Source organism: Rhipicephalus microplus, chromosome X, assembly GCF_043290135.1.
Source record: "Rhipicephalus microplus isolate Deutch F79 chromosome X, USDA_Rmic, whole genome shotgun sequence".
NCBI classification, from domain to species: domain Eukaryota; kingdom Metazoa; phylum Arthropoda; class Arachnida; order Ixodida; family Ixodidae; genus Rhipicephalus; species Rhipicephalus microplus.
In genome coordinates, this window is record NC_134710.1 from 307210245 (window position 1) to 307225845 (window position 15601).

The 15601-nt window shown below is 43.8% G+C and overlaps 1 protein-coding gene across 3 annotated transcripts in view; it reads left to right on the forward strand.

Moving 5' to 3' along the window:
* Positions 1-15601, forward strand: part of Kyat (Kynurenine aminotransferase) — a 95003-nt gene that overhangs the window by 27460 nt on the left and 51942 nt on the right. For all 3 annotated transcript variants that reach the window (XM_037413794.2, XM_037413795.2, XM_075879475.1), the window contains 3 exons: positions 6410-6554; positions 9118-9267; positions 12758-12844. In XM_037413794.2, the coding sequence (XP_037269691.2) occupies positions 6410-6554; positions 9118-9267; positions 12758-12844 (382 nt within the window). The remainder of the gene's footprint in view (positions 1-6409; positions 6555-9117; positions 9268-12757; positions 12845-15601) is intronic.

Here is a 15601-nt window from a genome sequence, read left to right on the forward strand (position 1 = left end):
AACCCTGATGTCACAGGACCACGGAAGCGGGTGGTACGTGAAGCCGTAGCAGGCCAGCAGCGCAGTGCAGAGGGCGTCATATGGCTGCGGGCTTGTGGTCGATTGGGCAGCAAAATGGCGAAACTCGAGCGTCAGCGCGTCGAGTAAGATGGCGTGCATAAGTGGCTGGTCCGCAACGTCATACACAGTGAGAACAGCATCGAGCCACATGAGCTATGCCTGTAGTAAGGCCGGGTGGAACGGCGGCACTGGCAGGCTGAGTGGCGAAAACATGGCAGCCGATGGCTCATTGAAGGGCGCGTTCTTCGGGTCACCAATGTTCTTCGGAACGGTGGCAGAGGCGGGTCAAAGTGCGGCTGCAAGGCTTGAGCTGGCTGAAACATGGCCGCAAAGTTCAGAGGCAGCGGTGCAGCGCCGGTTGCTTGTCCATTGGTCCGTGGTCACCATATGTTGAGGAACGTGAGATTAGATGACTGGGACGAGCCCGTGCCAAGGTCACAGCTTTTATTTGGGACGCAGGCGTAGGCGGAGTCGCCACTGCAGCGTCCAGCCAGGCCAGGTACTAGGCCATTCTGAAACTCCTCTTGGCTCGCGCCACACGAGCCACACAGCTCGCTTATTTTCTGGCGCGGCCAGCTGGCCAAATCTAGCGTGGCGCTACAACCTATTAGTCAAAAGACCTTTGCTGTTTGTGAATCTCATCTCCTGGTCAGCGCCTTGCATATGGATGCAGCAGAAGAGGAATTTGCAGTGGCAGTCCTGCAGTCTTTCCCGAAACATCACTCGATGAAAATCACCGACAGCAGTCAATGCCCTTCAGATAAACCTCTGCAGCGCAAGCAGACCCTAATTCTATGTAGCGATGGACACTCGAAAGAACTAACGTGCATGGGTGGCCGGATCTATTGGAGCAACGACTTCGAAAAGCCAGCAACATGCGCGTCGTTCGCATCGACAGCAAGGCCTTTTCAACAAGGTTACCATAATTTCAACTGGACAAGCGGCATGGGCGGAACACCTGCCCCAACTTTGAAGCAAAGCTTATCTGTTGACCACTTGCGGTGAGGAGCTGCCATTATTGATGAAGGACATGCTTACAACGAAAGTTCAAAAGTGACCGACAAGTCCAGAATGAACCTTCAGAAATGGAGGCCTAGCCTTTCGAAGGTATCCCCTTTCTCTCCACCATGCTCTACAAGCCTACTCGTCGAGAATTCGGTTCCTTCTCATCTGGATCCCAGCTCCCATGACACAAGAACTGTGCCACAGGCTCCCAAGAATGATTCTTTCGGGAAGCTAAGCTACTGTCAGAGGCTATAGTATCGTCATTGGAAGAGATGGAAAAAGAAGTAATGAAGTATCGTGACCTCCGCATAGGTATTGCCAAACATCGAACCGAAGTTGAATGGTAGACTATGACATTACCGCGCAGCAAGACCGGAAGAACCGATGTGTTTGGACACTGTCACAAATAATGCATGTACATTCTGGTCATGGTGGACTAGTGTTGTCCTGCTGCACCAAAGCAAAAGCCCACCCTGTACTTCAGAGGCCCGTCCTAGCTGCATGGACCAGATTTCCTTCGTGCTCCTTCTGGGCGGGACACGATGTTGAAAATATAATAAACGTAGCCAGCCATCGAAGGCAAAAAAGAAGAAGAAAATGGGGTTCCGTGACGACAACGATGGCTTCTGCCTGAATTCTTCTGCGCCAGTCAACGTCATAGCGTCCACAGCTGCCTTTGAACTGTTGCGACCAAAGTTTGCAGGCACCGGAGATTCGGGATCGAGATGTCGAGGCAGGAGGAGGTCGACCTCAGTAGATAGGGTTTATTTACATTATTTATATAGCACGAGCTCTCTCGTCTGAAGCTCTACATTGAGAAGCTCTACATTGCAAGACTCCCCATATATACAGCACCCTGAACTATCTCACAGCAGCCCGTGAGGGCTGTTTTCAAACAGTCTCATTTCCCCAGATCCCTAGATCGGGGAATAGGTCCGTATTGCACTGTCCAATGAAAGGTCCTACAGCAAACACGAGGGTCATTATGCCGGCACCATCACCAACAAACACACATACGCAACCCAAACACGTGTATGGTCCCGCCGATGCTGCCTCCTCCAGTGAATCTTGCTTCCAGCGAGCACGGTAAAACGAGTGGCATCTCGCCGCTAGGGTTTATGTAAAACGTAAGGTCTCCTCAGGAAAGAAAATGAGCTTCTAGAAAGAAGTTGTCAGAAAGTTTTTCTGGCATAAAATTGTACTTTTTCAAACCATGTGCCATTAGCAGTGCTTAAAACACATCGTTTACATAAACCTCAATGACAGCAGTCCTGGCAATGGACAAAGAAGCTTTGTGTGAATCTCGCCTGGTTTGCACTGGTAAATATCCCATGACAGGATGGCTTTCACGGTTGTAAAGAGTTTCCACTACTTCCTTTTTTTTTATTTCCGGAAGTCACACAACGCACGCTACTCTACTTACAGTGAGGCATGGAGCGCAGGCACTTGATCTCCCACACGATTGGTATACAAACGGTGCACATTCGGAGAACTGGTCGATCTGCGATGCCCAAAGAAAAATGTATCATGAAACCTACACAGTCCATGCCCAATCATTCTGTGTTGCAGAGCGGCAAAGACGGGCGAAGCATGTGGGGCTGTGGTTCTCAAGTTGCACTCCGGTACTCGCTGGTCGGCACTGTCGCTGTTTGTGGGCTCTTAATTTATAACAATGTCAGACGGGAACCTTGTCCACACAATTTTTCGTGAATCTCCATTGGTTTTGTAATAGCACGTTTAATGAAACAAAAGGCAGATATGCAGACAAAAAACAGTGCACGCTGCATGTTGGAGCATTGCAATAATGTTGCGAACTAAAATTCACTGAAAAAAAAAAAAAAACTGCGTGTCGGCCAATTTGGAGAACTTTCATTTTAACGATCTTGCGCAAAATCACGGGGATGAGAAGTAACCGCTCAAGAGTGGGCAGTTGTGCTTGTGTTTGTGTTGCTTCTTATTATCCCTGATTTTTTTTTGTTGTGATGCACAATCGTTGAGATATATACTCAGATGCATTTCATTCAAGGGGCCATGTTTTTTTTTAGAGGACACTTCACTCAAGCGGGCAATATCTTATTACTGTTTTTTCGGAAAATCAGAGAAGAAAAAATTGGCCTCGTATCTGCATGTTTCACTACAAGTGTCATCGAAAGATGATAGTCTTGTGTGTGGAGAGAGTGAACAAAACGTTTATTTGATATTCTGCACGAGAAAATCGGTGAATTGTATTCTGGAAGTGCTGCGTTAGAGAGTCTCGATTCGGGCGGCGAGGGCGAACGAGTGCATCGAGGCAAGTTAGACACGAGCGCCATCTGGCATTTATCTTCGAAAATGAAAGAAGGTGTGTGCGCTCACGGAGAAAGATGCACGCCTGTCTCGGAAGCGATAAGGTGTAGAATGCAAAGCGACGGGCAGGTGCCACCACCGTGTCATCTTAGCAAAGCGTTTTAAACACTTGCCTTTTTGGGCATCGCGCTGCACTGTCAGTGCATGATAAACGCTAGGGTTCTTAGAATTATTTCTCTACTATAAAGACACTCATACAAAATGTCGACGTGTTGTTATGGTGCCGATGCGCAGAAAGATGCTTTTTACTTGACAATCACACAAGGATGAACGCTTAAACTTGAGCATTATTGGTGGGCGCTGCGGATGGGGTTGACTGTTTGAGGTATTGTTTGGTGCCGTTTGGGGTATCGTTACGGCAAACAAATGTACAGACAGACGGACGGACGGACGGACGGACGGACGGACGGACGGACGAACGGGCGGACAAACGGGCGGGCGGGCGGGCGGGCGGGCCAAAATTATTGTGTCAAAGTACCCCAAGAAAGACTATAGTCTTTAAAAAGCGTGTTATTGTATCTTCTTGGCTGAAGAGATGTTATTTACGTGGTTGCGAACGTGCTCGGATAACTTGTTTACAAATTTAAGAGTTTGTTCCTATGAAAATGATGCAACATGTTTTTTTCAAAATATGATAGCGCAGTCAGCTGAGAACAATTTAAATAATTTTGTGCAAAATTGAGAGTGGTTTTTTATTATAGATTTTGTAATTCATCAACAGTTATTTTTTAATGTTTTGAGTAGCAAAATTTATTCCTTTAAACATTACTAGACAAATGGGAATGCAGGTGATCATTACTCACATAAAGGTCTATCAGTGCTGTAAATATAAGCAAGTTATGTCATTCACAGAAGCGGAAATTTCACCCCAGAAATGAGTGGGCTTCTAAAACACGGTTTTCGAGAATTTAAAAAAGTACTTTAGTTGCCCAGAATTAAAAAATATAAAATGAGCTATTTCTCCATTACTTATATTTGAGCCACATAGAAATATATTTGTGATATAATGCTTGCCTCACTGTTAGCATGATCGCGAATTAGTGAAAACTCACTCCTAGTAAAACGGCTGTCGTCACCCGACGATGCTCCTCAATTTTTTCCTTGGTTTAAAAGTTTTTTTATTTGAAAACAAAATGTTGTTTCAGACTGTTCGGTCATATGTGCATAATATACAAAATCAAGAGAAAAATCGTAGACGTCAAGTATAAAACGTTTTTCTACCTTTTGCAGAATCGTCGTCTGTTTTTTTTACTACCTCATTGTGTCACAATGTAGGGCACTATAATCAGCACAAAAATCACATTTACTTTAACCATGTATTCGTTACACACTGACCTTTTTAACAGAATTATAAATTTACATTATGTCCAATAATACATATTGTATCCGTATTCATTACGTGAAGGTGCGACTGTATTAACAACAGTAGAGCCCTTGCATTGTGCAGTCCTTTGACTGTGCATGCGGCAGTACCTGCCACGGCTAGTGCAGTACAAAATGGTTGTCTACTATCCATCTGTCACAAGAAATTTACACTCCGCAATGATTTTGTGACCACTGCAATTGCAATGTTCTGTTACATGTAATTAAGCTATGTGCAAAACAAAACAAATTTAGTAAAGATTTTGCTGTGCTAATGTGACAGTCAGGATCTGATTGCGTGTGTCACTGAACACGATTCGTACTTTGTAAGTAGTTGCAGTGGGTAATGCCACTACTACACAGATTCCTTATGAAATGTAAGCTCTGTTTTTTATTTTATTGTATGCCTGTACCATGGAGCAAGCATTATCGAGGAGGCGAAACTGCGCTCGCTCAGGCTCCCTGAAACAGTCACGAAATCGGGCACAGCACTTACGTGCCCTCTGCTGGGAAACTCCGCTAGGGGAGGAGGAAAAATGTGCGCACCGCTTTCACCACGCTCTGGTTCAAGACCACTCTGCTCGATTCGCCGTTCCCCACTCACACCCACTTGGGTGTGTTTCAGTGCGTCCTTGCCAGCTCAAAATTTTAACCCAAAAGCGTTACAAAGCACATTTCGCAGAAAAGTTTCGTCCTCGTCGTTTGTTGGGGAGGAAAAATTCAGTGTTGTCCGTGACCACAAAATTGAGACAGATGCTCATGCATTCTTCATGGCATGCAGCTGTTCGACCACGTACCTACAACACCGCTGGAAGCTGCTTAAAAAAAACAAAAAACTATATTAATGTCATGCAGTGTCATTTAACATGTCTATATATCATGTAACATGGCGTGGCTTCTCACAAACATATTCACGGGGTGTCGGCTCGCGATATTTTCTAGGTATGCCGCGATCCCAAACTTCCAACCTCACCGGCAGGCAATTAATTACCTTCGCCTTGCAGGACGTATAACCACTGCTGCAGTTCGGCACAACACTTTTCCACCCCATCCTGAAGAAAGATCGCTCGAATTCTGCAAAGTGATGTCCTTCATCGCGGCGAGAAATACGCACGAACAGTCAGCAACAGCTTGTGGGGAACTTCCCCTCTCTTGGCCACTCATGCATGTGCCCACAACATGCTAGCGAGGAATGAGAGATGTGTGCATGTGGCAGACGTCGTCTGTTCCAGGCGCTTGTTTGAGGTGCTTTGCGGCTAGTGTTCTCGCAGTATCAATAACTGCCGCTGAAATATCTGTCACATCTATTTATTCATGTTGCACACAACATTTTGAAAAATTTTGCACTGTACGAGGTGCTATCACGATTGTTATGTGTCACATTCATAGAAGCGCATGTAAAAGATGGCAACACGTCAAAGGCGTCATCTGCCGAGCGTTAACGTAAGCCACATTGCTCCATGACGCTATCGCGTCGCACTGGCGCGGCCTGGGAGTTTCTCCTCAAATACTTCTTTCTCAGTGTACAAGCATTTGACATAAAATATCGACATATCTTTGATGATATGCCATGCATGTTGAAATTCATGTGACAGCCATCATTCTACAGTATTCTTTTTTTTTTTTCATATACCAGGGTGGAGTTCATTCAGCTTGCTCAGGAAACGAAGCCCATTAATCTGGGCCAAGGGTTCCCAGACTTCCCTCCACCAGACTTTGTGGTGAAAGCCCTCCAGGAAGCCGCATCAGGAAACTTGCTTCATCAATACACACGAGGATATGTGAGTAGTCACTACTACAGTAGACCCCCATCACACTTTTTTTATACTTTAAATGGTCATATTGTTACTATTGAATTCTGAGATGCAGTCAGTCACTTGTGCTCAACCCCCAAACCAGTGCTCTAACATATTCCTCCAAACTTGGTACATGTTTTCTGGATATGCAGAAGTGGACTTGATAGGCAAAGTATTACTGTTTCTGGCAAGTGCACTGGTTGGTATATTTAACCTAGCTAGCTTGAAGGAATTTGTACTTCAATAGGAGGTTTCATGGCATAAGTAGATAGCTCATATTCTTTGTCTTATCTGTGGTGTATGTCAGCTGTTGTGGAGTCATGTAAAATGAGAGTGTCTTATTTGCAGGCATTGTTTTGAATGCTCATTACCTATACAGCCTTAGGACATATCATATTACCATCTCTTACTAGTGGCAGAGTTATGGTAAAGCTCGATCATATCTGGTGGAATTTGCTTTAGCTACATCAAGCTTCAAAAGTTTCATCATATGGACATCCTAACAAGACAGAAGTTCTGGGGAAGATAAGGGCTTAAAGTGAAAAAAATAGTTGAACAGAGAACATCAGTGTAGTTGGTGTTTCAAAAAGTGAGTATCCTTTGTCTTTGTCAAGGCAGTACAGTGAAATCTCGGTATAACGAACTTCAGGGGGCTGTGGCAATTAGTTCATTATTTTGGAAGGTCGTTATAGTGAAAGGCCAAAAATTAACCATAAATACTTATTTTCCACGGACCCAAACGGCTTACCTTTACAACTGTGGGTCCTTGAACTCGCTTTTCACGAGAAAAAACAAATGCACTAGTGAACACCAAAAAAATGCATGTTTACTTTAAAGAAACCTGTGATTTTTTTTTTTTGTTTTGACACGTGCAGCACAAACTTTGCAGCGCGAAGGCCTCCAGCTAATCTACATTCCTGTGGTGCAATTTGGTTTTTTGGTCACAACAGCCTACTTTTTGATTTCTAGTCGCTGAAGAATATCCACTGTCTCGCTTAGCAAGAACTGCTCCCGCTTCTTCATCGCAAGTAAAGATAAACTCATTTGTAGTAGTACCGCAGCATGAACGCCGACTTGCTTTGCGATAAGTAATCGCCGAAAATAGATGAACACGACTGATAAACCAGGCCTCTCGGAGCACTGCACATGAAGAAGTGACAAAGAAAGAAAAACCCGAAGCGTAGCTGCTGTCGTCGCCTCTTCTAAAGAAAAAAAAGCGCTAAAAAAGAAAATGCCTCACGTTTCGTTTTCTGCTCCCTCGCTGTCTCAGGTTTTCCGCGTCCATGCTTCCTGCACCGCAACTTCCACTCTGCCTCACTGACTTTGCCCTCCCATGTTGCCCTCTTTCCTCGCCTTTGGGCTTGTGAACGTGCAGCGTCGGCGTTTCAACAAAAAGAAAGAGAAGAAAGTCGCCCTTTCGTTTTTTTTTCCCTCCGCACTGTCGTGCGTTTTCCGAGAAGCAAGGCGGTCGTTCGCTTTGTCGTCTGCTTGCGTGCTGCTCCGGTGGTCGCGACGCATTTTATAACATGAGTTCGCAGTACTGAGGCGTTAATATAATGCGGAACTAAATTAAGGCTCGTTATTCTGAAATTTTGGTATTCTGAAGTACGTAGTAGTGAAATAATTTTACATTGAAACTATTAGCAGTCGGCGCAGGATTTTTTAAAAAGTTTGTTAATCTGAAAAGTTTGTTAATGTGGGGTTCGTCCTACGTAGAGTTCACTGTAGTTGCTTCCCTGACAGTCAGTAGGAGCATGGATGATTTGGCTAGTTTGTGGGGCATTTCTAGGATTAAGAGGGAAGTACTACTGAGTAAGAAACTACAGTGATGAAAAGGACACAACGGCAAAATTTTGTAGCCCATTTGTCACGAATAGAAATACTTAATGAGAACTAACCTTACATCTAAAATACAGTGGACTCTCAGTGAATGGAAATCTGTTACAGAACTGCTGCTCCAATGGAACAACTGCCTCTGATATGATTGGTTTCGTACTTGTATTCTGCACCTCTACTCATCTCTCAGTACACGGAACTCCTGCTAAAAGGAACATATTTTCCCGGTCCCTTCAGGTTCCGTTTAATGAGTCCACTATAAATGCCTGCTCTTAAGCTCTCCAAAACGTGGGAACTGTGGCAAATGCGAATTTCTGCTCTGTTATTGATGCATGAGCTTTTTGATTTATTATATATATAACTCAGTGAATTGCAAAAACTACTGCACATTGATATTTTTAAATTTGGGCAGTATTCTTTGCCTTGGTGAGAATTACGGTTTTTTTTTAAACCTGTTGTCTTGGGCACCTTTGCTTTTGTCCCTCGTTGCACATTTGTGTGATGCACAAAGCCAGGGCTACATTTTGAGTTGAATTAGCCAACACAACCAACAGTTAGGAGGAGGAGGATAAGGATAGAGACACTAGCTTGCCCTGTCCTTATACTAAATGCAGCTCTTGAGGGAAGGCAACTGGCCAATAAAAATAGTAGTAAGGATAGCTAATCCTCTGAGAGACATACATATTAACATTCAGCTTTTCTTTTCTTGCAGGGTCATCTGCGGCTGGTCAATGCATTGGCAAAGATGTACTCTCGGCTAACAGGTCGCCAGATTGACCCTCTGAAGGAGGTTCTGGTTACAGTGGGTGCTTATGAGGCTCTCTACACCACTATACTGGGTCTTGTCAACCCTGGAGATGAGGTAAGTTATGTGTTGCCTTGATAGCCTTTCTCTTCTCAGCGTCGTGACTGCACGAATCTCATTTTTATGGCGCAAAACTGCAAGAAAATTGTTCATGAAAGTTTTTATGTCCAAACCAGAAATACTAATGGAGACTTAAGAAGTTCGAGATGCTACTCTTTGGCTGTGTTGTGGGAAATTTGCCATGTACTTGACATACTGAGCACCATAGGTCGGCGAAAATGGTGGAGCTCACTCAGGCTTACTCATGAAGTATAGATTGCGCTGTGGGCTCACTCGTACTCAGTCACCAAAATTTTTCTGAGCAGGATTCACTCTGACTCAAACTCGTCAAAATATTACTCACCTGAACTCACTCATACCCGTGACTTGATCTGAGTCTGGGTAAGTCCAAGTGAGTCGACAACCGAGTTTGTTAGTCAAGAATGCACTTCTTCAACCATGGTGTTAATGTTCTTTAACACCTGTGTCTCATGTAATTGGTGCTCTTATTGACACCTTTTCACATAGTACCTTCGAATACTAGTTATGGGTGGTTGCAAACCAGTAAGGACATTTTTCTTGAAAGAGATGACAACATAAGATATATTTATCCAGAGCTTCCCTGGAACAGTTGGCAAGGGAGGAGGAGAGTTCAAGGCCTGTCACATTTGTCATCAATAAATAATCAAATATCTTATGAATGATGATGCTTTTAGAATACGTTTGGATATAAACGTGGATCCAGGTAATGCTCATACTAATGCTGAAGATGAGTGAAAGGGCAATTGGTCGGCAGACAAAGGTGGAACTTGCTCAGACTCGCGCAAGAAATATCTCTTGCGCTTTGGACTCACTCGGACTCAAACTTGCCAAAATATTACCCACCCAGACTTGCTCCTCCTCCTCTTCCACCCTTACCAACTGTTTCGGGGAAGTTCTCGATAAATATATGTTACGTTGTCATCTCTTTTAAGAAAAATGTCCTTACTTGTTTGCAACCACTCATAACTCATACTTCAAGGTACTCACGCAAGTTTGTAAAAAAATGCTATTACAATTAAAAAAATGAAAATGAGGAGTTGTGTTGAACATAGCTCACAAACTCACGGCTGCATCTGAGTCGGAGTGAGTCGACTTATGAGTGGGTTTGCCGACCTATGCTGAGCACTAATATGACAAATTACTCAGTATAAATAAGTAAAGCTCATGTTAATGATATTTTTAGAGCTGTTGTTACTGTGAATGCTTATAAATAATAGTAAATGTTGGCTATAATAAAGTTAGACTTGAATATTGCATGTATGATAGGGTCTGCAGCACTGAAGCCAATCATTTTCATGTGAGAAAAATATTGTCCACAGCCAATTTGTGAGGGCGGGCTGGTACAGTTTTAGTTTTAATCCACTTCAGCTAATAAATACATCAACTTTTTTTGCTTTCTAGGCATTGCAGATATGCTTCATTACTCATAATGGGTCTATAAGAAAATAAGGAAATAGAACTAATTAGTGTTGCAAGTATGACATGACTGGCAGAGGTTCAAAAAACTTGCACCAACTCAGAACATGTCCTCTGATGTTGGCATAATTAATATAATCAATAATGCTTTTCTCAATTAGGATAAGCAAGAACTATATAATTTATTTTAGTTTTATAATTATATAATTTTATTGCCACATGAAGTCACAAAATAAAAATAGTACTTTGTTATGTCATCATGCAAAAAGCCTTGGTACTGTATCATGCAGGTATTCAAAATACTTTATCTAGTTGGCTGTTATTTAATGCCACCATATTTACTGCCTAACTCTTTGAAGGTTGAAATTTTTTCTGGAAAATGCACTTCAAAAATGTGCATTTTTTATTATTGAATTAAGTTCTTCAGATGATTCTATTTAAAAAATTGTTTGACATATTTTTGTGTAACCTAATGTGATGAAAAATGAATAAATCATTTTTGTTGTTTCTTACACATGGCTTATTTGTGAGTAACATCAATCAAAATTGTAAAAAAATGCTTACATGATTAAAAAAAATAAAGATGATGCGTTGTATTACACATAGCTCACAGACATTTAATGCAGAGCTAGATGCTTGTTCTGAATCAACGGTGTCAAGTGGAAACATGAAAGGGGAACAGTCACATTTGACCTTTGACCCAGTCCGCAATGTGTTGCCATGCACACTTTTGAAATGTCGCTCTGCATTGTCATCCGAGTGTGAACTCGTAAGTAAATCCTTGTCTGACAAACTGACTTCCAATGAATCGGGTTCTGATTCGACACTTCGGAAATAGCCCACAAAAAGAGAATCGCTGCTAGACTGAGTAGCAGTTTAGCAACCGGCGCACACTTCCATAGTGTGAGCCGATTGCGTGAGAGATTGCACGGAGAAAAAGTGTATGTTTGTGCACCCATTGAGAAAGCAAAACTTGTGAAAATGATGTAATAATTCTTTATCTTATCACCAACAAGACTGACTTAGTTTTTCTGGCCCCCCAAAACAGTAAATGCAATCATAATGGGATCATTTGTGTAATTTTGTGCTGCACAGAAACAGATGTAATTGCACTCCGGGGAGCTATAAATGAGAGAGTAACAAGCAGTAAGCCAGACAGCCTTCACCTTTGCTGGCACGAGAAGCAATAACCACCCAAAGGAGCCCCGCCACGGTGGTCTAGTGGCTAAGGTACTCGGCTGCTGACCCGCAGGTCGCGGGATCAAATCCTGGTTTTAGCGGCTGCATTTCCAATGGAGGCGGAAATGTTGTAGGCCCGTGTACTCAGATTTGGGTGCACGTTAAAGAACCCCAGGTGGTCGAAATTTCCGGAGCCCTCCACTATGGCGTCTCTCACAATCATATGGTGGTTTTGGGACGTTAAACCCCACAAATCAATCAACCACCCAAAGGATGAAACCGAAATCAGCTTCACTGTGCACGCACACTCATATGCAATAGCAAAAGCCAGTGCGCCGCTTTGAAAAAAAAAAAAAAACAACAACAGAGAGTCATCGGCGCATGAAAAGAATTCTTTGTATTCCCCAACTGTGGCAGCACATGCCAAGTAAGAGAAATGATCGACAAAGGCACGCATTTTGGAAATATAGGCAGTGACGTACATGTGCGACGTAAACCTTTTGTTGCCTGTTAGGGTTAGGTCATGTCGTACACGTACGGCATGAACCTTCAAAGGGTCAATGTTGCAGTCTATACATTAATAAGCATTTGCACTTTATTCTGCATATTACATGATTAAAACATTCATGCTGAAGAAAGGCACTGCTTACGGTGCAATGAGGGAAAATGGCAAGCTGTGGCATTTATCACCCGTAGTTGCGTGAGGATTCTTTAATGTTTTTTGAATAGTTCTTGAAGAAAAAAAAAAAAGAAATGAAAGTGTGGGAGATAAGTTGTAGGAGTCTACAGCATTTATGCTGTCTCTTGTAATACTATTTAGTACTTCTAGAGGTAAGCATCTAAAACTAACATGCCATTGTTTGCCATGCAGGTGATTATCATTGAGCCCTTCTTCGACTGTTATGAGCCAATGACCCTGATGGCCGGAGGTGTTCCAGTCTTCATCCCTCTTCGCCCTGTAAGGCATTTGTCTTGCGGAACTATCCGTTAACAATAACTCTCATAAACTTTTGACTTGTTAGGATATGCCCATTATCAGTGCTTTTGTTGTCTGTTGTAATGTGCTCAGTTAGAAATGGTGTTATATGTAGCAACCATTAGACAGCATTTATGGGTGATAAGCTCTGTACCTTTATGTTGCCATGCGCACGTCTTTTTTTGTTATCATATAATTGTCTTGTTACACATGTAACCACTGCCTTGCATGCAATGCGAACGACGATTATTCTGGAAATTACATGGCCCACCAGTGATAAGGCTGGAATTTTCGATGCCACATGTATAAATGCCAACAAGCCTTATAGCTGACCAGATCACCGACAACCAACGATTGTGCTCAAGGCTATCATTGTTGCACTGACCGTGCCACTTCTTTTCTTTCTGGGCACTAATTCGGCCCATAAATTGTTTAATCATTACTAGCTGGAGTTGTGCTTGCTTCACCGTCAAAACCAAGTGACAATATAAGGAGTCAACTTAGAGTGAATAGACTGTTCCATGCCTCCTTTAGGCAAAGGGACACTAAAGTCAAGTATTAAGTCGAAGTTGATTGTTGAAATGGCACTCCAGAAACCTCATAGTGTTACTTTTGTGCCAAAGAAGGGCCTATTCTGAAATAAAATCACGTTTTTAGTGCTCCGAATTGGGTTAGCGCACTTCAAATTAGCCGCCTCAAGAAGCGGACTGACCGGACCGACTCACGTCACTGTTGCCATGCACAACGTTGCCCGGCTTTACTGCACTAGCAGCAGCAGACTGAAAGCAGCAGGAGCCACAGCAGCAACAATGGCCATTGATCAATTTTCCGCCATTGGCTTCAAGATTGCAGACGCTTTTGTTTCAGCTGCAGCAACAATGGCCACAATGGCCAACAAGCAGCAACAATGGCCATTTATCAATTTCCTGCCATTTGTCTGCAAAGTAGCCCCCCCTCCCCCTGGCTTTGCAAACTACCCATGCCAAGTTGGATCCATGCAACTTGGCCCTCCTCCTGAAAAAGTTGCCGATTTTTGTATTAGTCCATGGGAATGAATTTTTTCTCTAGTTAGGCTGGAACTGGCAGCTGGTACTGGAAACAGAATTCTTTAAACAATCATGCAACATTTACGTAAGTTGTCGTATAATGACCTTAAGTTGTGCTAATGACCTTAAGTTGTCATATAATGACACCTCCCACACCTGGCCGTAATATCCCTCCTACGCCTAGCCATGTGTGGCTGAGCCGTGTCCAGGGAAAAGGGGATCCTGGGGGCTTAGCTGATGCCTGGTGATTGGACCTTTAAAGGGCCACTCACCAGGTTTGACAATTTTGACCTGACAAGCGCAATGCGTAGACGAGGCGTTCATGATCACGTCTGCCAAAATTTGCAATGCTATGGGCCGCGGAAATGGGTCAAATTTCAAGATGAACGCTGCTCCCCCTCCCATCTGCCGGCGCGCGCCCATAGAATGAGGGCATGATGTGCGTGTATGAATGGCCCTACGTACATGGCAATGCAGTGACTTTGGTCCTCTATGTAGACGACTCTGCTCTGACGTTGCAAACAGTGGCAGGTGACATGGCGAAAATTATTTAAAATGGCATGCATAGTTTATGTAATTTGTAGCTTGAAAAGATTAACAAAGCTCTAGATAAATAATGAGACGCAATAAGGGAATGTCAGCGTCTTTTTTCCATTTTTCTCCCGTGAAGTGCAACAAGAGGCGGGACTAATGTGTCGGCGTTTCGCATGCGTTTGTGTACCCGCGGTCAGCCCATCGAGCAGACGACCGCCATGGAACGCTCATACGCATTTGCGCACTCATTGTGCTCATCTATTCTACCGCGTCTAAGCCAGTGTTTCCAAACCATCCCGCAAAAACAGGCAGAAGACCACGAAATAACGCTGGTCAACAAAGCAACGCCGCTTGCGTGCTCGGGGGTTGGACTCGTTTGAGCACATCATGCGCACGTGACCTCTTGGTCGGAGCCTGAGACGATGGGGAAGAGATTGGCTTGCCAAGGCTACGCGGAGGAGCGGCAAGGGTTTCAAGCTCGCCTCTTCTCATCCTCGTTTCGGGCCGCTTCAAAGAACCTGTTTTCTCCGCTCGTGATGAACCGATTCGAAAAATTTTTGTGGCAAGATGTTCCTCATTGGACACCCAACAACTTCCACTGTGTAACTAAAATTTGGTATGGGGCCTGGTGAGTGACCTTTTAATGCCTCCTGGCGGGGGTCATACACCCTTTTGGCCTCGGCTTCACGTAGACGGCACCCCATGGCTGACTCATCCAGGGGAAATCAACTGTCGCCTTTTCCTATCTTTCTCTTCCTAAATCTTCGCCTTTGTCTTTCTTTTACTGTTTCCCGTCTTCTACTGTTTTCATTTACTTTTTGGTTTCCTGGCGGCAAGGGTTAACCTTCTGTAGTTGCTCTGCCTAGGGCAGGTATATTTGGTGATAGCGGCGATGCATGGCTGGCGACATAGATGTTTCCTATTCAACCTTGCAGCGTCGTCTTGTTGGGCTCAGTGGTAGGTGGCCACCATCGCCCGCGGAACTATAAATACTCCTTATGGAAAACCCTTCTTTCAAACTCTCTGATCGCCACCTTAAAAGGTGGCGCACCGATGACAGCTTCTTTTTTGCACAGCCCAAACAAACCTTTCCCATGTACCACGTAATTCACAGTCATAATGAACAGAAAACAGTCCGATCCATTTCACCATTCATTGT